Source organism: Monopterus albus, unplaced genomic scaffold (genome assembly GCF_001952655.1).
Source record: "Monopterus albus unplaced genomic scaffold, M_albus_1.0 scaffold2.1, whole genome shotgun sequence".
In the NCBI taxonomy this organism is placed as follows: domain Eukaryota; kingdom Metazoa; phylum Chordata; class Actinopteri; order Synbranchiformes; family Synbranchidae; genus Monopterus; species Monopterus albus.
Genome location: NW_018127882.1, coordinates 709,725 through 735,600, shown reverse-complemented (window position 1 = coordinate 735,600; position 25,876 = coordinate 709,725). Strand labels below are relative to the sequence as shown.

The 25,876-nt window shown below is 39.1% G+C and overlaps 2 protein-coding genes across 2 annotated transcripts in view; one reads left to right on the top strand and one right to left on the bottom strand.

The window, feature by feature from the left end:
* Positions 1 to 25,876, bottom strand: part of ctnna1 (catenin (cadherin-associated protein), alpha 1) — an 88,642-nt gene that overhangs the window by 32,874 nt on the left and 29,892 nt on the right. The window contains exons 8-12 of the mRNA XM_020596390.1: positions 15,045 to 15,125; positions 14,544 to 14,696; positions 8,124 to 8,216; positions 5,240 to 5,396; positions 4,408 to 4,608 (exon numbers count right to left, since the gene is read on the bottom strand). Coding sequence (XP_020452046.1) covers positions 4,408 to 4,608; positions 5,240 to 5,396; positions 8,124 to 8,216; positions 14,544 to 14,696; positions 15,045 to 15,125 — 685 coding nt within the window. The remainder of the gene's footprint in view (positions 1 to 4,407; positions 4,609 to 5,239; positions 5,397 to 8,123; positions 8,217 to 14,543; positions 14,697 to 15,044; positions 15,126 to 25,876) is intronic.
* lrrtm2 (leucine rich repeat transmembrane neuronal 2) lies at positions 20,056 to 25,870 on the top strand. Its single transcript, XM_020596401.1, has 2 exons — positions 20,056 to 20,741; positions 21,347 to 25,870. Exons 1-2 carry the CDS (start codon positions 20,738 to 20,740, stop codon positions 22,987 to 22,989), a joined length of 1,647 nt encoding a protein of 548 aa, XP_020452057.1. The 5' UTR covers positions 20,056 to 20,737; the 3' UTR covers positions 22,990 to 25,870.

Here is a 25,876-nt window from a genome sequence, read left to right as displayed (position 1 = left end):
GATAGTGGACATGAGGAAGGAGAGAAGATCTCATCAGCCACTGTTCATCCGGGGGCTCAAAGTGGAGAGGGTGAGCAGCTTCAAATACCTGGGCCTCCACATCAGTGAGGACCTCACTTGGACACTTAACACCAAACAGCTGGTCAAGAAGGCCCAACAGAGGCTGAGGTTTGGCATAAGGTTTGGCATTTTGCCTAGGATCCTTTGTGACTTCTACAGCTGCATCATTGAGAGCATTTTGACCAGCTGTATCAATGGACCGCAAGCGCCTGCAGAGAGTGGTAAAGACTGTGGAGAAGATCACCAGGACTCCACTGCCCTCTCTGCAGAGCATTTACCACCGCAGGGTGCATAGAAAAGCTGCCTCCATCCTCAAGAACCCCACCCACCCCCAGCACAGACTGTTCATACCCTTGCCCTTTGGGCGGAGGCTCAGAAGGGTAAAATGCAGGACCACTAGACTGAAAAACTTTCTTTCCGAGTGCCATCAGACTTCTAAACAACTGACTCAGGATCTACCTCATGCAATTCCATCTGTACTGTTTACATATTCATTTTGCACATCCATAATTGCAAACTCACTGTTGAATATTTACACTCCACGGTTCCCACATAGCATATATTCTCTCTGCATTATATTGTGTTCTTCTTGTATTTTTATTTGCTGCCTTCACTTGCTGCTTTAAGGTGCCTTAGATTTGTGATTTTACTGCCTATTTAGATTTGTGTTATTGCTCATCTACTTTATATTTCACTTGTATTATGTGGCATTCATGTGGATGGCAAAGTAAGAATTTCATTGTACAAGGAAACGCATTCCCTCACTGTGCATATGACAACACTTTGACCTTGACAGTTATGTAATATTTAATTTAGCAGAGGATTGGACAACGGCTCTTCTTAACCGTTTGCGTGTACACAGAATGTGCTTCACTTCCATCACTGATGCAAGATCGACGGATAAGTTTTACCTGTTAAGACGTGCACTTGGAACAATACAGAAGCACTCAGTTCACTCTGATTATTCAGTGGTGTTACAGAATGATGCCCCTTTACTCAAACAATCTTCAGGTAACAGCAAAACAGCATGTTTTTTGTTTGTCCATCAACTACAGTGAGGTGACAAACTCAACAACAGCCACATTCATTTTGTTTTGCCATCAATTTAAGTCAAAGAGGTGTTTAAGTCACAGAGGTGACGTTAGCGACAGCTTGTATGACCCCGCTGGTTGTCATTTAACCAGAAACAGAGACGATCCGCAGAAGCTGCTATCTGAATGATTTCCACACGGAGCTTTGCTAACAAGATTGTAGATGTCACTGGCACTGCTGTGTGGTGGAGGGGGTGGGGTTATTCAGAATAGTTAGATATTCGGGTCCAGCTCTACTCTCCAGCACATCTGCATTAACAGCGTTTCGAATTCAGTAGTTTGGATTCAGATGGGTCTTCAGAAAAGGGGAATGGATGTGGGGATGCAAATGTGGAAGCAGGAGGGCAGTGAGCAAAGCTTAACAAAAAAACTAAACAAAACAAAACAAAAAACAAAACAAAAAAGATGTGGTTTATAACCTGCAGGCTTCTGTATGAAAAATTAAAAGTTTTAAAATAGTTGAAAATCTGGTCATATTGTCATTGTCACCGTTACACTGATCAATTTCCAGAACCTACTACTGATGGCTCAAATCATTTCATGTTAATGTACATCATGTAGAGATGTTGATATTCTTACCATGTTCAATATTTTGTATATAGTCAGCCACCTAATTAAGACAATTTGTGCTGAGAAAGTCATGCTTTGTATATTTGTTAATGTGATTAGTTGTTTGAAACTAGGATTCTTAATAAAAATACAATTATCCCCAAACATCTGCATATAATTACCAGTTATTTTAAATCAAAATGGAAAAAACTGACTAAGTTATAAAGAGTGATGAAATTGTATAAGCCTCTGAAACATTACTGAAAGTCCACATAGAAAAAACAAATTCTTGCCCATTTTAATCCACTAATAATGTCCTATATTTGTTACACCGATGAGTGCATGTCAGACCAGAAATTCTATAATTAAAGAGTAACTCTGGGTTTTAACCTAAATCCCACCCATTCATTGTGGAGAGGACATGAGAAAATCTTTATAAAATTCTCACTTCTAAACAATATGTCTCTGAACTTTGTCACCTCTCTCAGCCTCAGCAGTAATCCTGCTCGAACCACAGCCTGCATTTCCTGATTTTTTTAATGGTCCCGCCTGCAAGAGAGCCAAGCCGTTTCCAAATCTGACAACCGACAAATCTTTCTGCCATCTTGTTAGCTCGCTAATGATGGGAGCTAACACAGCTTACACATACTGGCTGATAATGATATAGCACAGCAAACGGACAAAAACTACTGTGATAAAACGTCTCTTAAGATATTCAGAGCTATCTGACAACTGAACTGTGCCTTGTGTGCAGATTTGTAGTGCAAGCTGAGTCGGAGATGGGTGGATGTCACAGTACATAATAAACAGTCTCAACTTTATAAAACAGATAACTGCATTTCTAAGCAAAGTTCTGGGTGAATCTTATTTTTTTTTAAATTCTAATAATATACGAAATTAAAAATACATTACCAGTAAGGACAAATTATATAGACCTTTAAGCAGAGAAACAAATGGGCAGAAGGATCTGGGATTAATGGTGCCACAAATCACTAGGACACTAGGCATAAAGTGTACACAGCAACACACCTACAGTGCCTTGCAAAACTATTCATACCCCTTAAATTTTTCCACATTTTGTCACATTACAACCACAAACTTAAATGTATTTTATTGGGATTTTATGTGATAGACCAACACAAAGTATTGCATAATTGTGAAGTGGAAGGAAAATGATACGTGGTGCTCAAGATTTTTTACAAATAAAAATCTGAAAAGTGTGGCGTGCATTCAGCCCCCTTGAGTCAATACTTTGTCGAAGCACCTTTCGCTGCAATTACAGCTGCAAGTCTATTGGGGTATGTCTCTACCAGCTTTGCAAATCCAGAGACTGCACTTTTTGCCCATTCTTTGCCAAGTAGCTCCAGTTCAGTCAGATTGGATGGAGAGCGTCTGTGAACAGTAATATTCAAGTCTTGCCACAGATTCTCAATGGGATTTAGGTCTGGACTTTGACTGGGCCATTCTAACACATGAATATGCTTTGATCTAAACCATTCCATTGTAGCTCTTGCTGTATGTTTAGGGTCATTGTCCTGCTGGAAGGTGAACCTCCGCCCCAGTCCCTAGTCTTTTGCAGCTTCTAACAGGTTTTCTTCCAGGACTGCTCTGTATTTAGCTCCATCCATCTTCCCATCACCTCTGACCAGCTTCCCTGTCCCTGCTGAAGAAAAGCATCCCCACAGCATGAAGCTGCCACCACCATGTTTCAGTGGGGATGGTGTGTTCAGGTTGATGTGCAGTGTTAGGTTTCTGCCACACATAGCATTTTGCTTGTAGACCAAAAAGTTCAATTTTGGTCTCTTTATAACCTGTCTGGTATGTTCCAAAAAGTTCAATTTTGGTCTCATCTGACCAGAGCACCTTCTTCCACATGTTTGCTGTGTACCCTACATGGCTTGTAGCAAACTGCAAACAGGACTTTTTATTGTTTTCTTTCAACAATGGCTTTCTTCTTGCCACTCTTCCATAAAAGCCAGATTTGTGGAGTACACGACTAATAGTGGTCCTGTGGACAGATTGTCCCACCTGAGCTGAGGATCTCTGCAGCTCCTCCAGAGTTACCATGGGCCTCTTGGTTGCTTTTCTGATTAATGCTCTCCTTGTCCGGCCCATCAGTTTAGGTGGACGGCCATGTCTTGTTAGGTTTGCAGTTGTACCATACGCTTTCCAATTTCGGATGATGGACTGAACAGTGCTCTGTGAGATGTTCAAAGCTTGGGATATGTTTTTATAACCTAATCCTCCTTTAAACTTCTCCACAACTTTATCCCTGATCTGTCTGGTATGTTCCTTAGTCTTCATGATGCTGTTTGTTCACTAATGTTCTCTAAAATACATTTACGTTTGTGGTTGTAAAGTGACAAAATGTGGAAAAATTCAAGGGGTATGAATAGTTTTGCAAGGCATTGTATACCAAGATAGATGAGGGCCCATTGAATTAAGGGTTTATGTGGTGTAATCCGCCAATATAGAAGCATCAGCTTAACAGAAAGCAGAGGTTCCCCTTTGGAATCCATCCATGCACTGTCTTATGTTCAAAAGTCACAAATACATTAATATACTAAGGCAAATAATGTACTGCAACTCAAAAGATAAATTAATCCCAGTGTGTCAGGTTTAATGGCCTGAATATTCTCATCAGTCAATAATTTAAACATATTTTGTTTTTGATTCATTAGATAATTATGTCGCTGTGATGACGTACCTGTGTCAGTGAGGAGCTTTGTGGCCTCCAAGACCTTCTCTGTGTAGACGCCAGGTTCATAATTGTCCATTTCAGAAGTGACCACATGGACGACTCTGGCAGCGCGGCCTCGAATAGCCCCAGCAGTGCGATCCAAACCATCAACATCTTTCTCCTGCAGAGCGATGACACACTTATTCACATCCTCCAGGATGTGGTTCTCTGGGGACATAGACCAATGCTACCGTTAGTAGTGTATACTTTTTATTAGTCAAACACTTTTCTCCAAACATGCCATCAGCCTGTGTTGATAAGAGGTTTTTATATTAGTTTAAATGAGAACAACATTTTCCTTTTTTTGCTTCCACAGTCAAAGATGAAACATGTTTTGAGTAATAAATATTGAAATTTGGTGTTTGCATTGTTCTGAAATGTAGAGGGTCGTAGGGAAACTCATTCGTAGGATGGGAAAGGCTGAAAACAAAATGTTTATTAATGGAGAGTCTGTAAAATGTAAATGGCCACTGTGAAAATTATAGTCTGTCCTTGAATGGAGGTGAGAGAAGTCGCTCTGCTGGATGCTTAATAAGAGGTCTTGAAGGATAGGCCTGACAAACCATTTGTGTGCTTTAACATGCGTGACAGAACGTCAATTTTAAACATATTTCTGATGATTCTTCAGTGCTTTCCTCTGTGCAGCCCAATCCGGACTGGTATGTATGGCTCGCACCAGGAAGATGAACACCTCAGATCCTTTACAGCTGTTTTGTGTCCTTTTAAGAATGATGTTTTGTGGAAATCCATCTTAACACTGTTCTGGAATGACAGTGACGTGCAAATTAGTAGAACTTACCAGATACACAAAGGAAGTCATCGATGGATGTTATATCATCAACTGCGTCAGTGAGAACGCGGACTTGCTTCTCCCACTGCTCCTTGAACAAATCCATATTGTCCTGGGCCACCTTACTGTTGGGCTTGGCAGCAAGGGCTAACGCCGCATTAATCACCTGTAATCACCCAATTACAGCCATTAAAGACCAACTACAGCATAGCCCCCAGCCACAACATTTGTATAGGTTGATTGCACAAAGCCCCACATTCCCCCAAACCTCAATGTTAAGACTGCTGCATGTAGCCAATTCATTTCTGGGAGTGATTATATACACAGGGTGTTCTGAAGGATTGAATGAAATAAAACTAATAGCTGATTGTTTTGGGGAAGACATCTGTGGATATCAACACTTAGGATGAATGGAAGTCTTTATAAGAGAATTTACAAAAAAAAAAAAGTAGAGGCAGTATAATGGAGAGAGCTGGCATGACTCAGAGCTACAAAAGTGGACTGGTAGTTAACATGGTAAGAGGCATGAAAAGTTCAGCCTAATGGTAGACACAAACTATCTTAGGTACTGATGTTTTAAGTGTCTCTCTGTTCTACCTGACTTGACCATTATATGCACTAGAGTATGTGTGAAATTAAAAACCAAGTTGGGGCAAGCCATTTGCAGTTTACATAAAAACAAAACAAAACAAACAAAAAAAAACAATATGAATCTATACTGTTAAGTGTTGCATTGAAGTGTATATAGATGTACAGGTGGTCATAATGTTATGCCTCATCAATGTATGTTGTAAATGTTACTACTAAAATTCAATAACCTCTAATGACAAAGTGAAACAAAAATGTTTGCAAACCTATTTAAAATCTAAAACTGAAATCTCTCATTTACATAAGGATTCAGACCCTGCCGTGGCTCTCCCAATTGTGACCAAGTGCATCTTGCTGTCTTTAGTTATCCTTGAGATGTGTTTAGAATTTGACTGGAGTCCATCAGTTGCAAAGTACATTGACTAGACAGAGTTTAGAAAAACATGCACCTGTGTATTTAGGTCCCAAATTTCACAGTTGATGCTGGGACTAAATTCAAGCCATAAAGTACAAGGAACTCTCTGTAGACCTCTGCCATAAAATTATGGTTAGTTATAGAACAGGGCAAGAGTTTAAAACCATGTCTAAAAACTAAAATATTCCCAGGAGCACAATGGTGAGTAACCAGGCAAAGAGAGTCCTGGTGAGGGAGATGACCAAGAAACAATCACTCTTATAAGAGCTTCAGAAGTCCTCTGCAAGGATGGTGAACCTGCCAGAAGGACAACCATCTTGGCAGCACTCCATCAATCAACCTTTATGGTAGACTGGCTAGACAAAAGTCACTGAGTAAAAAGCATCCAACAGCCCACTTGGAGTTTGACAAATGGCATTTAATGGACTCAGAGCCTGAGAAAAAAAAACATTCTCTGCTCTGATAAGACAATAATTGAATTCTCTGAGAAGAACTCCAAGCACTATGTCTGGTGAACGCCAGGCACTGCTCATCACCTGGCTAATACCATCCCTATGGTGAAGCACCAAGGGGGTGCTTCTCAGCGGCAAGGATACTTCCACTTCCAGCATGACAATAGCTTGAATTACACAGCCAATACAATACTGTAATAGCTTCTGGTCTCTGACTGTCCTTGAGGGGCCCAGCCAAAGCCCAGACTGAAATCCCACAGAACAAATGTGGAGAGAACGGAAGATGGCAGTTCACAAACGTTTCCAATCCAATCTGATGGAGCTTGAGGGAATCTGCCAGGAAGAATGGGACAAACTGCCCAAATCCAGGTGTGTGAAACTCTTAGAGAAGACTCATCTATAACAACAATAAAAGGGTCTGGACCTTACTTTGTAAAGTGTCCTGAGATGACTTTTGTTGTGATTTGGCGCTATGCAAATAAAAGTGAACTGAAATGAACTTGAAACTGTAACATCTGCCAAAGGGACTTTGCAAAGTGCCCAATTATGGGTCTAAATACTTTTGTAAATAAGAGATTTCAGTTATTGATTTTAATAAATTTGAAAAAAAAACATTATGGGTACTTAGTATAGACTGGTGAACAAAAATTGCAATTTTATCAATTTAAAGCTACATCACATTTAAGTGGGCAAAGGTGAAGGGGTTTGAATAATTTGTGAAGCCAGTATAAATATGAATAAGGCATGGATGAAAATGACCTATATATTCATCAGAATTTCAGAGTATTTTATTCATCTTTTGTCTACAAAACATCTCATTATAATGAAGGTGCATATGTTGCATTGGGGAAAATTTCTAACTCGCATGCACAGAGACCCTGGAATTCAATACCAGGTAGTGGCCACTTTCAATATTTTATTCAATTTCATTATTGTTAAAATGAATATGCTGCAAGAAGAAAGGCAACACCTACACACAGTTCTGTGTCCCATTTACTCAAACACCTTTTCTGGTACAAATGCAGAATCACAATGCTAGAATTTAAACTACAGTGTTAAACTACAGATCTATACCATCTGAATTCAATCGACTGACAAGTTATCCAAGTCTGTTTTTGGTATTGTGCCAACTCTGACTTTGACATTAATTTGATAACCCAATTATATTATATACATGGCAAAAAAGTGGATCATAACCTCACTATAAAATATTTAAGTGCATGCAAGTAGAACTGAATACTTACTTTATTTCAATGTTGTGGAATAAAGTAGGAGCTGCATTTTTAATAAAAGTCTGCAATTACTGATCACACTATGTATTTGAACTGTAATTTTTATATTAGCATATTTAGTGTTAAAAGACAATGTGGAAGACTCAAATAGTTGCACAATGAATGAGGGGGTGGGCAGCTGAGTTAGGGGCAAAACAGCCAGGTACCTGGGGACAGAGAGTTTCCAGCTGAGATGCTGCCATGCGGACCAGCTTCACTCCCTCTTCGTTGTTGGAGATGGAGCATGCCAGGTTGGCCACCTAAGCAGAAACCACACATACACACAAATACTCGTTTTAGCCACAAACAGGAACTCTGCCACAGATTTACTTTGAGAAAAACAAAGTGCTATATAAAGATACATAATAAAGCTTAAATAACTTCAAGTAATCCCTGTGGAATAGAGGCCCACACCTGAGGACTGATTTATAAAGTGCTAAAATGAAACCATATGATGCTCCAGCATGGGAAAAAGCAGCAGCAGCAGAGTAAGTAGAAAACAGAAGCTAACCTGCTCACTAAATAGATTAAAAATGTGAAATAATTGTTTCCCGGCAGTAAACTTCTAAAAATGCTAATATCAATTTGTAACTGGTAACTCAAGGATTGTGTTATTCTGAGCAACTAAATCACAAGGCTGCCAGCTTGCTATTATGCTCCAGGAACCAGAGAGGCAAATATTCCTGACACTCTCAAAACCGGAGCAGCCGAGTGAGAACTGGAGTGCTGAGCTCAGGAAGTTTTGCTTGCAGCTGCCAACATTAATGGTTTGTGAGTATATTTTCACGTACTGACCAACAAATCAAGCTCTCCCGCGATTTCAAAATATTCTTATATCTTCCAGAGTAACATGCTTCCACTTATTTCACAAAAATTTAGATCAGAGACTGAACACACCCAGTTGTTGGTGAGGATGTGCTAGCAACAACACTGAAACAGAATGCCTTGAGATGTGAGGAACTGTACCAAAGCAGGATTGTTATCCAATAAACAAAAAAAGTGCTCAACCATAATCAATTACAAAAGCAAAAACCAACTCCTGATTGCATTATTGCAGGAACATGAACTGCAAGTTCTTTTTTTATTCCATAAACAACCTGGAGCTTATGTTTTAAGTTCCAGCCCTCAATCAGTTATTTTTTTTTTTACTCATCAATTTAACTGCTGAGATCTGGGTCACTCAACAAAAGCAATGAGACCGTCACATTTTGTACAAACCAAACCCTAGTTTTACCATAATATCTACAACAAATGTCACATATAATACACTGCACTACAATATACATAAATCAGATTGGACAAAGTCAAAGCACAACCCTGCATCTGAAAGTCAACAGTTTATAATGATAGTCTGGGTATTCATTTGAATTAAATTCTCTCAAAAATATTCTGTCTATTTGATCACCTGATTGTTCATGTTTGTCCTACTGAACTCTACTGGCTTTGGGGATTCAAGCTAGTGGAAAACCTGGTATTATAAAAGCAAAAATATTAAGGTAAATGTGTGTAAAGAAGAGTCAGGTTATAAAAACAGGATTTTCCAGTACAGCACTGGAATGCACAGTGGAATGTCTCAGCGATTACAAGAGGGGCAGAGTGAATAAGTGGGTCCAATATTTTCCGCTCCTCAGTCTCATCTACAAGATGATGCCCTGTGCCACCTCAGAATTCCTAAGCAATTTTGTTGATGAGAACCACTTAACACTGAAACACTGATATAAATATATCCTATATAACCATGTTAACACATGCAGGCACCACACAGAGAGCAGTCAGTAACCTGTGAAGACGGCTGACAGGGTGGTTACATAAAGAAAAACTGGCAATTTGTAGAGGCCTGTGTTTTTACTGTCATGATCTTTCACATAGCTATTCTCTTACTCGCAGTGCCGTGCCCCTGGGAATGGAGCCATTTCACAATGAAAGAAGCCAAAAGCAAAAGAAATTCTATCCTTACATCAACCAACACTACTACATATGGCTGCCATGCTGTACTGAAAACAAATGACCAAACCATTTTACCACAAAATCATGGGAGTTTGGATAAAATGCACCTGTTTTAATTCTTGCTTGCATCCCCAGAAAAATGTAACACCTTTAGAAGGCATCAAAGTTTTACAACCCTGAACTTCTGCAGCATTTCATTCAATAAACATGTCAAATCACCCGAGTTATTCAATCCTGCAAATACACCATTGAAAGATAATACTATAAATATCATCCTTATGACCTTACAACAGCGTACCCTCTCCTTGAAGGCAAGGTTGGTGCACCTGGAAAAACCAGCAAGAGGAACCTCTTGCTTGCCCTTTTGAAAGTAGACAACTGAAGAAATCCCACCTTTTCCTTCTGATGTCTCTCCAAAGCCACTCTTCCAAAACACAACGAACACTGCAATGCGCACTGCCTGGCTGCTACTTACATATTTCAGGAAAAAAAGCAAATGCCCCCCAAACAAAACAAAACTGATAATAACCCATCTAGCAGAAACACGGCCACCATGGTGTCATTTTCCATCCCCTTTTTGAGAGTTGTATTTTGGTTAATTTTTTCCCCTCATTTATTTGGGAAGGTGGTCCTTGGTAAACATTTTTTTCTTCTTACAATCAAAGGTAGGCCTTGAGTCACAAGATGTTGAGAATCCCTGATTTAATAAATTAATTGCCAATGGGATGAAAAGAGAATTTCAAGATATATAATAAAAAAAATGAATCTCCAACCACATCTTTAACTGCAATTCACATTAACTTAGAAAAAACTCCATGACGATGTATATAAAGGGCTGTAAATCCTAAACAGTTGAGTATTTCTGTGAAAACCCTTGCATTAAAGCTGAAAGTCAGCACTTCAATAATGCACTGCCTGCTTCATTTAGAATCCATTTAGGTGGTGTACAGAGGCAAAATTACAAAAATTGTGTCCTTGCCCAAATACTTATGGACCCAAGATGGCATCCCTACACAAGAAGTTCTCGGGTGTGTCTCTCTCTCTCTCTCTCTCTCATCTGGGGGAGTACGAGTAGCACCGCTGTTTATTACGGTTAAAGTTACTGGTTGTCAACCCAAAATATACTGTTAAGGCTGAGAAAAAAAACCTCAGTCTTCTCTGTGTCATCATGAGGGAGGAGCCAGAGGGTGCAGCAGAACTCAACTTTCAAATCAGAAAGAAACTAGCTACATTCAACAAGAAAATGCCATTTTTGCAGACTATATATTTGGTTTGGGGAACAAAAATCACCTATATGGACAGCATATATCAACAAAATTCTGTTATGTTTACAGCAAAAACATTTGTGTGTGTATGCCTTTTATTAATATGGGCTCGAAGGAACAACACTTAGCTTAGTCTATTAGCTCACCAGCTCATGATAATTTCACTGCTTACTATGTCTGTCAACACTTGTGAAAGATGCTAAACTATCAACAAATAACAGCAACAAATGTCAGTATGAACATTTATGCCATTCCATTGCTTCCTTTGCGATATGACTACATTTGAATAAAGCTTAACATTTGGAACAAAGTGAGAAGACTATGCATTACAATACTGTGGAATACTTTAGCCCGACCCCTAAGAGTAATGGGCTCCGACTGTGGCAGTGTCTGTTGCCAAATCAAACAATCTTGATTGATTTCATTTACAGAAGAAAATAAATTTGTCTATAAACAATTGAAAGCTGTTGCTTGCACACAGTCTATCAGCAGGATTTCAGTTCAGATTTCAGGTAAATGAAACCCATATGGTAAAACCTATAATTTTGTTATAACTGATGGGTTTCAAAAGAATGTTCTGACCAATAAGGATAGAGGGGCTACAAATGAATGTGGGTCAGTCATAATGTTACTTTCAAGTGTGTGAACTAATGGACCGTTTGCCTTAGGGCAGCCTACAGTTGCACAAACCATGACATCATAAACAGAGCCTGAGAATAGCAGTACTTGCCGGTGCTGCCTCTGAATAAGAGACATATTACATTTACAACATATTCACTAGCTTACTGAACAAGTAACCATGCACTTTGTTACTTATCACACTGGACAATGCAACATCATTCATTTAGATCTAGTGTTTAGCAGAGGATAATTACCTCATGGACTTAAAGTAGCATTCAATGCCCATTTTACATAATGTATTTACAAGAAAATGTCCACCATTTTCAGCCAAGAGTTTTACTATGACTTTTGTATTTGTTTAGTTTGCTGCATTAATGTAGGCGCTACAGAAATATTTTCCTAACAAAATACAGTATACAATGCCTGACCTTTTGGCACTATCCAATTACATAAGCTGGTGCAGACACAGCTAAGAATTCATCTGAAATGATAAAATACAGTGCTAGCGCTGGCTGTTTCTGAAAACTGGTTGCATTTCTCTCCTTGATTACAAATAATAAATTATCATCTTCAAGCATTTGGTAATACTGTATCAGCTACTTAGATGTAGCTTATGGTAATTACTAAATGAAACCCTTAAATTTTTGTTGTGAAGAAACAGGGCCATGGATTTATTAATTTACAGATAACATCTTCACTGCACTCAACTCACAGCAGACACATTTTTGTTTCAAATTACAATTGCAAGGATAAGTCAAGAGTGGCTGCATCTGCTCCTGTCTCTATTGCCTTGGATGCAATCACACCTCTGCTAGACTTCTGAATGTTTAAGCGTCTAAACAAACCTTTAGATTACTTCAGTGTTCTTCCCTGTGTGTAATGTCATTATCTTGAAATATTGATAGAATGTGATCAAGAATTTTATATATTATAGTGACTCCTCCATGTAATAAAAAATGTGATTTTACTGTGCCCATCTTTTTTTTTTTTTTTTTTTTAAGAGCAACACATTCTTTCAAAAAATAAAAGATACACTGCAGATTTCTGCAGGTATAGTACACAATCCACACTTCAGTTTGCAGTACTGTGCACGCTACTGCACTTGTAGGGGTGGGAGGAAAAAAAACAATTTGCAGAATCGCAATTCATATCTTCTATGATTTCAAACTGATTCACAAATGCAAAAAGATCCATTTTTGTCACAATGTTGATGGAATAAAAAAAGGCTGAACTCAAGTGCGAAGCCAGCGTAGCACACGGACAGCACGCACATAGTAGAATGATCTGTTTTTCTTAATGAGAGCATAAAAATACTGTATTTTCTCCACTAAATTTTAGTTACAACCTGAGTTTGCACAAAGAATTTATGCTTGGCTAATTCTGTCATTTCACTACTTCCTATTAGTTAGTGGTGCTTCTCGAATATGTAACTACCTTTCATAATTAGACTGAGCTAGCAGTCAAATTTACAGAAATGGAGACTGGACAGGTGATAAAATATTTTGTCTAAAAGAGAGGACAGTGAAGACTATCACTTTCAACCAATGCTGCAACTGTACATTTTATAGTACATTCAATTTAATAGGACAGGTTCTTCGATTTGTCACTTGTGCAGCTGAAAAACACTAAAGCTTTTATCTTCTGTGCTTAGGCTGGCAAAACAACACTGTCAAATTCATTTTGAGTGGGACTTCATCACATCCAACTGCATTTAACATCGTTTTTTTAAATGCTAATCATCTGTAACATGAGTAATTTGTAATCATAGCTGTGCTTTGTGAATCCCATCGACGTGTTATAAGCAGGAGCAGTGCCTGAGAATTAAGGAGTCCACTGATGTCATGCTCTAATACCACATCTGACACTTAGGCTACCAGGAGCTACTTAAGGGTATACTACTCAGTGTGAATTCCCTTTTCCTTCTGATGCTTCAGCAACTTTCCCTGTGAATCTTTATGCTGCTGTGCTCTTGCTGAACCAACCAGTCTAGCTACATATGGTTACTGCCCATAAGGAGAAGTCATTTTCAAATGTCAGCATGAGATGCTGACACAGGCATAAAAAAAACTTCAAGAATAGATCACTAATGAGGACAGGTGATGTTCCTGTTAGCTTTTTACCCATCCCCATTCATCGCTTTGACTTGCCTCATGCACCTGCATTCTTGCTGCCATGCATAAAGTATTGGAGTATGCAAGTAAAAACTCCAGCTATTCCTAAAGCATCAGTCAGGGCATGAAACCAACATGTGGAACTTGGAAGTTCTACATCAATCTGTTATAGAAAGAACCTTTCCCACAAGCAGCACTTAATCTTGAGTTGTGGTTATTTAATTCCATTGGTTCTGCAACTACAAATAGCAATATTCTGTTGTGCTCACTTTAGAGTTTAGCACATCTGATAGGAATCATCACCTTTAATTTACAAAAAGCTAATACATTGTGTTTTTGTGCGTTAATACACGGACTGAAAGACAATGACCACAGAAAATAATTTCAGTGTTTACAGCTTTGTTTTCATTGGGGGAAACAAAGATCTCAGGTTGCCGTTTTCAGAGGTACTATGATCCTAAACTCGTATCACGAGGGAATCTGAGGACAGTCACACAGACCGAACAGAAGTGCTGAATGAGGACTGATGTTTATTATGAGCCAAGCTAAAATGTCCATAACTGATGGGATGGAAGGGAAAAAAATATAAGATGTTCTGCATTTGGGTCACATCAGATTGACTGTGGAAGTAGTCCTACATTACCTCGATTAGCTTGTTGGCATGCTCACGAAACACCTGTGCATATTCCTTGACTTCCTTCTCGTTACCATTCTTGGCAGCTTCAATCAGGACCAAGAGGGGAACATTGGTCTCCAGGAAAGAATCGGAGACGTGGTCCATCACAGCTTTACGCAGCTGTGAAGCAAGAGGTAAAAAGAAAACAAAAAACAAAGAGGCAGCTTTAAAAGAAAAAAAGTGTATGTGTATATGCAATGAAATCTTACAGCAGCTTGTTGACCTGACTGAAAAGCATGTTCTAACTATTTACAAAATAGAAACACCAGTCTCCTAAGAAAGCTAATCAATGATATTAACAGAAAAACAGATAAAACACTTGCTTTGGTGGGGAGAAAAAACAAACTGTATGCACACATTTAAGTTTATTTTTTTATTTATTTCACATTAAAAACTGTGAGCACAAACACTTAAGTTAGGTGCAAGTTGAAGAGACTATGGAAAAAACAAAACAAAAAAAAAACAAACCTGTCTACGAAGGTCTCTGGTCTTCTTTGTCATCCTGTCGATGGCTGTGTTCAAAGCATCACTCCTGTCCTTCCTTCCTGCCTGAAACATGAACATGGAAAAGGATTTAGTACATGGTATGGTGCAGTGACAACTGTTTCCAACATATTACTTTGACTTAGTTTTCTTATTCTTTTTTGTCTATTTTTACTCTTTTATTCTATTTTAGTTTCCTAAATGGTATGGCATTCAATACTAGGTGAGAAACGGTATCTTGATTTTCTGTATGTCCTGCACATATAGTGAATTAACAATAAAAATCTTTGATCTTGATATTTGTTGGGGATTCTTCATAAACGTAGGTTCTTATTAGAATGAGGATCTGATTGAATTTACAAAATGTTTGTTAAAAAAGGAACAAATCTGTAGACATACTATATATAGGTCTACAGAGGAATCATTGAGTCTTTCCTTCACACTTTCATCACTGTCTGGTTTGATTCAGCAATCAAAGAGAACAGTAAAAGACAAATTGTACGTTATAAAAAAAAAAAAAAAAAAAAAACTGGTGCTAGCCTGCCCTCCATGGGGGACCTGTACAGCTCACGTGTCAAGAGCAGAACAGAGATGATTTCTGCAGACCCCTTACATCCTGGACACAAAGTGTTTGAACTCCTCCCCTCTGGACAGTGCTACAGGTCACACTACACCAAAACAACCAGAGAAAAGGCCAGTTTCTTTCCCTGTCCCACCACTCTTATGAACAGTTAATCCATGTTTGTCTGTACAACAGCATACAGCAAGCTCCCCCAGTGCAACAATTTGTACATATTTGGCTCAAAGCTCTTTTATTCTCTCACATTGTATATATTTATTAACAAACTTTTTGTCCGTTCTTTTTTCTTGTTGGTTTTTCTTGTTTAAATGGACACTTTTTACACACTTGATATCTTGCAAAAGCACATTGAAAGCCACTGCACTGGAGTCAAATTCCTTGTGTGTTCAACATACTCGGTAAATAAAGATGATTCTAATAGTTCAGAATTCAAAATTAACAGGAATGACCATATATCTCACAAACTTCCTTCTTGACCTACTCTTACCTAATTGCTCCTTCTTTGTTGCTTTTTTTGTGCCTTGTAAACGTATTTAAGAAAAGATTCAGCTGTTAAAAATAAACCTGTTTTTTCAAAGCACTTTCTGTGTGAGGTATAATGCATAAATAGTATATTTTACTAGTGAATATATTGGATTCAAACTTTGTTGGTTTTTGTTTAATGTGTTGAATAACTTTATAAGGTATGCGCCGTGACTGACAAAACAAAAATAAACCTGGTCATGTATTCGTTTGTATAGAGTAACATTGTGCTGGAAGTATAAGTGATTGGTCCTCAACATTTAATGGAGCTAGTATTCTGCAGATGCCCAACTTGATTCATTTGTGATTCTATTATGTATTGTAAACCACTGCTCTGGGAAGACCAGCTGTCAAAAGCACCCCATTTATGGCACCAGATCGATGACTTTAGTCTTTGGCACTGAAAAAATAAAGCCTGACATTGAAAACAAAACCGTAATTGAAAAAGCAAACATTGGCATTGAAGCATTTGTATTGAGAAAAAAAAAATTCCATTATTAACATTTTTTAAATGCCAATCTTTGGATGTTTTTGTTGATCCATGTCAATGTCAAAGTTGTTTTTTTCCAGTGACAATCAACGTCAGTGTTTTTCTTTCAGTTTCACTTCTCTGTCACCGTTTTGGCATTGAGGGGAGGGCTTTGAGTATGCAAACCACAAAGAGTGTGATTTGGTTGAGATCCACGAGTAGAGGATGGCCCTCTCCCCCTAGCCACTGTCCACATTGAAGCCTCTGTCTTCTGAGCGTGGCCGTATAGCTACTGCAGCGGATTCCCTGAGTTCAGCTGGAGCTCTCAAACTGCTGTGTATTTTTCTTTACTGGTGTCCTTACTCACAGAACTGAACATTAAAGTTCACTTTACAGAGGTCTGCTGTAGCTAGTACTAATGTTAGCTGTAGGTAGGCTATAGCTCATGTTAGCTGCAACTAACATCAGCAGTGCGCAGCCACTTATCAGAGACTTTCTGTGGGATTTTCCAAGACTGTGTCACACACAGAAAAGCTAGATAACACCATGTGGAATGAGAATATTAAATATTAGGTCTGCCTGGAGCGGGAAAATGCCAGTAGAGTAAAAGAGATGGTCTGAGAGCTACTGTTCAACATGTACAACGCTGAAGTTTGCTTCTGATTCAAGATTTGGAGACGTTACAATACAGAGTGACATTTTCTCTGTTTTTACACCTCTGAATGTTGGGAAAGACATTCTAGGAAAAACCCTTAAGACTCAGTGACACCCTCTTTCAAATTAGTGAAAACTTTATGAATAGACAGTAGACAAATGAAATGCCTTAATCTTATTTTTTTAAACCACTGTTCCCTAAATCATTTCTATACAGTTAAACTATTTGTATAGCTCAGCATCACATACAATGCATTTCTGAGCTTAACAAGAACTGGAGAAACTCTGGATACACCGTTTAACAAAGAAAAGATTGTCTTGTGTGAAAGAGCTGACTTCCTAACACTGTTCCTAAGCAAAAGCACACTGACAATGTCTGGGAATGGCTGCCATGCTGACAATTCTGCAAGTACTCTCAAAAAGCTCTGCTCTTCTCCTCCAGCCTTAGAATGGTACTTTAACAAATATCCATGTTTTATTTTAAGCAAACAGTTAATTGCTGTGACAGCAATGGGAACAGTAAGGACATAAAGTAAACCTACAAATAATACTCATTTTTATCTTATGCATTTTTTTAAATCACATGATGAAATGGTTAGTTTTAAATTATGGCAGTAGTCGTACAACTAAGCACTACACAACAGTCAAAGCCCAAATGTATGCTTCCCACTAAAAGCAAAGAGATGTTAAAGTCATATTCTGCAAATTGCTCAACTGAGAGGTGAAAAACAAAGGATGGAAAGATGGAGCAAGAAAAAGAGTGAGACAGATGCAGAGGTACTAATAGAATTGGAGTAAAATTAGATGAACTGGAAAGGGCAACACAGACAAGGGGGAAAACAGTTGCATTGACCTACTCTATCACCCTCCCCCCAGCTCTTTGCCCACTGGGGGGTGCGTAGTAAGAGGCTGGGGAGTTCCAATGGCACTAATCCCCTGTGATTTTGTGCCGGCTGGATGCAGTGCTATGGTAGGGCTTTAGTGTGATCTGCCCCTGCTCTCTCAATCCTATTTCATTTATGCCTAGCCTATATTTCATTTCCACGCCAGAGGGTTCTAAAGCACTTCTTCAGGTGCTTATTATGGAGGCAGTCTCTCTGCAGCATCTTTTATGATACTCAAGTGAGTCTCTATCCATCTCCTTTAGGACAGATTTAGGAACATCCCCTTTCTGCAAAATCACTAGTCTTCTGGATTATGGAAAATTTCAGTGGGAATCAAGTAAACACCATGTGTCAACTGTTGAGTTCTATGATGCTGCTTCACTATATTAGAGCTCCATTCATATTTTCACTTGTTTTATGTACTTTTTAACCACCTTCAATTCTAAATGGAAGCTATCACAAATGAAACAAAGAATCATACCCATCATACCCCCTGAGATTTTAAGCTTTCATTCCTCATGTTTTCCGCTGTCACATTCTGCAGAAGTGTCCCAGTGGGAGACGTAGTCTACCACAATAAATGTGGAGAATGACAGCAGCATGCTGGTCAAGTGACCCGGAAAGTCACTGTCAAATGCATGTTTTGTCATAAGACCTGAGAATTATGCAATAAGAACATTTAGGAAGAAAACTTTAGCAATAGTATTTTTCCAAGATCTCTGTACAGTTCAGTAACTTTGTGACGCATGTTAGCTTTTCAGTATTCTAATTTTAATTATGAAAAATAGAAAAACTATTTCAGTTAGTCTTTTACTATCATCCACTGTCAAAGCACAAAGCTGAATCTTTTTTTTTCCATTAAGTAGAATAAACAAGCTCCATGTCCAGTAACATAATAAGAAGGTAATAAAAATAAATATATGTGCATCTGTTGTGTTGGGTGGGGCAGATGTTTAGTGGGCTCCAGCAATCTGAGGTCACATTTGAGTAAAAGACGCTTAAATGAAATAAAGGAGTGACAGATAGTAGGAGTGTCAAATTTTGTCCTCATATCTAGTCTTTGGCTGCTTCAAATCAAGTTCATTACCATTACCTTCACACACATCTCCATCCACATTAAATAATTAAGGAAAGGCCTGCAGTACATCATATCGCATTCTGTTTAGCCTATAAATGGTGCTCAAATATTATTTTAGCAAAACTACAATTCAAATCCACTTTATCAACATTGAAAAACATTTTTGTTAACAATTTTATTTCTTGTGGAGCAGTGTCAAGTATGTAGTCTCTTTATTTCTTGTGGAGCAGTGTCAAGTATGTGGTCTCATCTACTAAATGTTAAAATCTAGCCTAATTTTACTTCAGATAGGCTGGCCATACATTATGTGCTAGTGCTCTAAAATTACAAACACAGCACTTCGGGCTATGTAAATTATGAATATAAAGCAAAAACCCTATGTTAGCATTGCTATATCATGCTTGCCCCTATACCAGAGATATGGCAATGCAGTATATGCTTTTGTTCATGCCTGGTCATATTTATGTTGTCCAGAGCCACATGTTGCAAACTATTTTGGTTCATTATGTTATTTTGTTTATGTTTCGGGCATATATTCATACAGAGTGCATGCAGAACAGCAGCAAGGTAAAGCTGAGATTTACAGCTGTGGTTAATTTCAACAACAAGCTGCTGCAACGTGTTCAAGATATCAATATTCTGATGGTGATGAACCAGTGGGAGGGAAATGGGGGATGCAAGAAGGAGGTGGAGGAAGACTTGAGGTGCACAAGCAGTGTGTATAAGGCAGACAGCAAGTGACTGAGGAAGAGAGTGAGAGGGTGTTTGTGTCTGTGGGAGAGAAAAAGAGAGAGAGAAACAGTAGAGATGATCGACGCCAGGCTGCCACCACTCTGTAGCAGTGAGTGTCTGCAACAAAAAGCACAGAATAACATCCCTGACTCCCTGCTTTGCTTTTTTCTCTCTCCCTGCGTCTCAGCTAGCAGACGAGGGCTTCGCTCACAGCTCTGCAGAGGCTATGCTGTGATTGAGCCGGCGTCGGAAGCAGGATCACTGGCTGCCATCAACAAGTTAGAGCTGGAAGACCACAACCATGAAAGAGGAACACTTGATCTTCAATTAACCATCTGAGCTGACATCACTGCGGTGGAAGGAAAACAAAAGGGGGGAAAGAAAAAGAAACAAGCGAGGAGGAAGGTCTGCTCACCCAGAGTCACTCTGGATGTGAATGATCAACTTAAAAAAAATATATATATATACACATGTATATATTTTAAAGGTTTGTGGGATGAAGGAAAAGATTCAATCCTTTTTCTAAGCCTGGATTTTAAAGGACTAAGCAAAATAAGAGGAATAATCATCATCTTGGGACATGGAATTTCATATTTTGTTTCATTTGGGTGGGCTCAGAATTGCTTTATTTCCAAAGAGGCTAATTCCTTTTGTGCTTACTCAAAAGGGTTTTTTCCCTATGGATTTCTTTTCCATCTGGTTGCTACAAGAGTCTGCGGAAAAGGACAGTTGAATGCAGTCTCCGATGTGCACAAAAGAATGGGTAAGTTAGTCCCTTTATACAGGAATAGGGATTACAAGTAGAAGCGAAGGAGGCTGAGGACTACAAGCTCTTCAGCTTGATCTATTTACTAGAATTGTTCTTCATTTTTCCTTCTTGACCAGCATTCAATTTGTGAATAATTACATTACAAACTATTTTGGGGTGGGGGGCTTCAAAAATTAAATACAAAATTAAACATTCATAAGACGACAGCATGTTTGAACTGCTAACAAGGAAAAAACAGCAAATTTAACAAACGGAGGGGAGTAATCAATAGAAAATTACTATTTCAGCCAAAGTACAGAGCAGAAAATGTGAACTTAATAGGTTAAACACAAACAAGCAAGGGAGTGGAAACAGTCCAGCTCATGTAGCCAGTGATTAGATTCCAAAATAAATGACACATCCAATAAACCCGCACTCAAAGAAATCATTTTACATACACTGTGAAAGTTGTCAACATAAAATATCTAATCTGGTTGATTTATGGGAAAGGACGAGCACACACAAAAAGCACACTCAGAACTATGAATTAGTAATAAGTGCTCTGCAGAGATTAGCTTTCATGCCCCACCGTTCATTTTCTTATCTTTGAACCCACCCAGGTTTCCATTCAAGGTGGCCATTGGTGGGACCTGCACCAGCGGCTCTGTGTCTGTATGTGATCAGCATGCTCCTGGTGTGCCTGCTGCCTCCTGCATCGTGCACAACCTGCCCTCAAAAATGCCGCTGTGAGGACCTGCAGTTCTACTGCGACACCCAGGGGCTTCAGGCGCCACCAGATGGTGTGGACAAGGGAGCCCTGGGTTTGTCACTACGCCACAATAGCATCACTGAGCTCAGCCCTGATCAATTCTATGGCTTCAGTCAGCTCACCTGGCTACATCTAGACCACAACCAGATTACCACAGTGCAAGAGGATGCCTTTCAAGGGCTCTACAAGCTAAAGGACCTCAATCTGAGCTCAAATCGTATCACCAAGTTGCCCAACACAACCTTCATCCACCTCATTAATCTCCAGATACTGGACCTATCCTTCAATCAAATGACTGCATTGGAACCAGAACTGTTTCATGGATTGAGGAAGCTCCAAATACTCCACCTTCGCTCCAATTTACTTCGCACGACACCTGTTCGTGCATTCTGGGACTGCCGCAGCCTGGAATATCTGGGCCTGAGCAGCAACCGTCTACGGAGTCTGGCCCGCAATGGATTTGCTGGCCTCATTAAGCTTAAGGAGCTCCACCTGGAGCACAATCAGCTGACCAAGATCAACTTGGCCCATTTTCCTCGACTTGTTGCCCTCCAGTTTCTCTATCTGCAATGGAATAAGATCAGCAACCTAACATGTGGCATGGAGTGGACCTGGACCACGTTAGAGAAGCTGGACCTCACAGGAAATGAAATTCGTGCCCTGACACCTGATGTGTTTCAAACACTCCCAAATTTAAAGATTTTACTGCTGGATAACAACAAACTAAGCAGTTTGGATCACCAAGTCATGGATATGTGGCAGTCTCTTGGTACCATTGGGCTGTCTAGCAACCTTTGGGAATGTACCAAAAGGATTTGCTCTCTGGCCACCTGGCTAAGCACCTTTAAGGGAAGGTGGGAACATTCAATTCTCTGCCACAGTCCTGAATATGCCCAAGGTGAGGAGATACTTGATGCTGTTTATGGATTCCAGCTTTGCCAGAATTTTTCAGCGCCAGTTGTTCAGCCAATTAGTACAACAACAGACACTACTACAGCCGCAGAGATCACAAGCTCCTTGTTTGGAATTATGCAGCCGACCCCCACACAGGACTATGCAGAGGATTTGGGGAGCTTTACCACAGCAACAGCCACAACAGCCACAACACAAACACAACACACTGCTCAAGCAACTACGGCTACACTAGAAGAGGCAGCTGTAACGGATGACTTCTCTGCAATGGACAACACTGTTATGACTCACAGGGTTATCATTGGAACTATGGCCCTTCTCTTTTCATTCTTTTTCATCATTTTCGTTGTGTATATCTCACGGAAGTGCTGCCCCCCCACCCTGCACCGGATACGCCACTGTTCGGCTATTCAGAACCGCAGACAGATGAGGACCCAGCAGCGGCAGCCTATGGCAGATCTAGCAACACAGGTACCTTATAATGAGTATGAGCCGAGCCATGAAGAGGGGGCACTCGTGATCATCAATGGCTATGGGCAGTGCAAGTGTCAGCAACTGCCTTACAAAGAGTGTGAAGTATGAACTCTTATTTATTCCTAGAGCATATGGTTTGCCATTTGACCATTTCAGATGATACAGGGTTTGCTTTTTGATTTCCCTCCCCCAGTTTATGTAAAAAGCATAATTTCTACAAGTGAGATATGAGAATATGTGAGATATGTTGAATGCTACAATGACAGAAGTTGGACATGGCAGATTAGGGATAACGTAGAGATAGTCACAAATTTATTTTTCTATGAATGCAAGGTTGTTCATGTCAGGCAGGGGCAATCATTTTAAACGAGAAAATAGTAAACTGTGAGATTTGTCTCCACGTTGTCTATATTCTGCAGCACAGAGAAAATACTTAGCCAAATGGCCATCTGCTAACAAAATACATTAAGTGGAGAAATGTGATTTGTCTTATTTCTATTAAATGAGCAAATGTAAATCATGTTTCTACCTGCACTACAGGCACTGTGAGCCAATCAGTCAATCACTGGGGCAATTGAATTGGACCAATTATCATGTTTGTTTAATAGTTTCACTGTTTTGGGAGAACCATGATACATTAAAGTCCACTAAGACAGAACTCAAATTCTGAATTATAAATAAAAAGTAAGTGTCATTCTTGTCATGTTACAAACAAAAGCCCTGAAATTCTGTTCAGTATACACTAATGATATTACTTTAACCAAATCAGACACTGAATTAATTAGGCACGTCTATAAGCTTCCATTAGATTAAAAGGCTCTCAAGTGTTTCCTGTTTACAGAATTTATTTGGGCAACCCACACCAAAAACAACCATCCATAGCCAAAAACACATTTTCATTGTTTTTAGAAATTTGGATTTTAAAAATTTCTTCTGCCAGAAATTGCAACTACAAATGTGTTATGATTAAAAGACTGGCAGAATGGTGAATTTATGTTCAATTATATTAATTGGAAAAACAACCTCTCTAATCTGATGTGAGCTCATAAACACAATGCTGTTTTGCAGCTGACTCTTAAGTTGTTGGAGCTCCTGCCCACGGCAGCCAACTGCCACAAATAAATTCTCAACCTGTGGGAAACACTGAGTGTTGTTCAACTGTGGTTAATCTCTAACACACTACATTGCATAGCAAAACACATAGATATCTGTCACCTCTGACATCAAAAACAAAATTATTAAACTTTAAATGTACAATGACAGATGCCATACACACTGTGACCACACTATTTTCAACAGCATAATACAGTAAATACAGTCTGCTGATTTGCTATTACATACAATATCAATATACAGATATGCTAGTATAAGATGTGTGGATATCAAGTGAAAGGGAAATGAACAGTGCAAATGCCAAATAGGAGAGCATTTCACTCTGAAAATAAAACCTTTCCAGCAACCCACGCTCTTTACTGCTTTACACACTAATCAGGACTGACAGGCTCAAGACTGAACCATTTAAGGCCAGGCAAAAAGAATCTAATATTCTGTCACCCACACCAGTGATCCAGCAACATTTAGCTTGTTCAGTCACTCAAAGAGTTCAAGTAGAATCATCCTCCGTGCCACACAAAACATCATTGAAGCTTTCATTTAAAAGATTGTTCTTGTTAAGAAGGAAGTTGCGATGAATACAAAATAACAGTTTCTTGGTTAGTAATCACGTGTGTCAAGTTAAACTGTGGTCAATACCCTGCAAGCAAATGGAGCTTCAGTGATAAGCAAACAGGCAAGCCTGGGTCAGGACACATTTGTATGCAGCAGGGAGAGGATGTGCATTAGCATCAGACTAAAGCTGCTGCAGCAGCTCCGCACTTCTTTGTGTTCAGCTTGGTGGTGGGGGCAGGGTGAAAGAGAGAGGGATTGAGAGGACTTGATGGGACGATGGATACAGGCAACTACAAAGTAATGTATCGGTTTATCAAAACCAATGAGCATCTCTCTGGCCAATTAAAGGTAGCAGAGAATGAAATGATGAATACTGAATGACAGAACCTCTAAGGCTTGAAATGCAGCAACTACATCGAAGAAAATTTTCATTACCATTGAACTGATGAGCTACCCAATATTTGAACAATGAAAATTTCAAGTAAAGTTTCCTCATACTGAAAATCCAAGACTTTCTCAAAGTGTCAACTCGGTAAATGAGTTTTTTGTTTTTTTGTTTGTTTGTGGACAGTTCAACTTCCAGTTTTGTTGAACAAAGTTAGGGATTAAGATTGCAAGATGCTTCTGATAGCACATCACCCGGAAGTGAAATGTCTGGTTTTGAGCAATTATAATGTAGTTAGTTGGCTGTTGTCCCTTTAAGGTAGCCTGGAGGTACCATTTGTGGCTTTGTCTCTAATGAGCCCAACAAAATTTCAGAAACCACTAAGTGAAAGCTTATGTCAGTGTCTCTCTGCACATTCTCATAGGATGCCCACGACGACTTCCAAGAAAGTGCTTGTGTAAACCAAAAATTGTTGCACTTCACATTTGAAATCAATGAAAAATACTGCATACACAGATCACACTGATACCCAAAGCCAAGAACCTCCACTTTGTTTCTAATTTTAGTTTCTTCCAGCATCACACTGCTTTTACTATTGCCCTTTTAATCTGTCTTGCATGTTTAAAAGTTAAAACTGAGTTGATTATTTCTTAATGTCATTTAGTAAACATATTGGAGAGACCTCAATTATAAGGTCCAAGAATGGGGATGTATGTGGAATTCCTATAACGTTTGGTTAATCATTTGACATTTCACTGCTCAAGACTATGGTTGTACTAAGTGAAAATCCACAAAATTTGTAGAAATATGCATCTCTTTGCACTCTGGCCCTTTGTAAACTGTTTTTGTTTCCTCTTGTCACCCTCTAGCCCTGGTCTCCACCCTGCCTAAAAATAAAAAAGAAAAAGTAAAACAAAAAGAACCAATCCCCACTCACTCTTT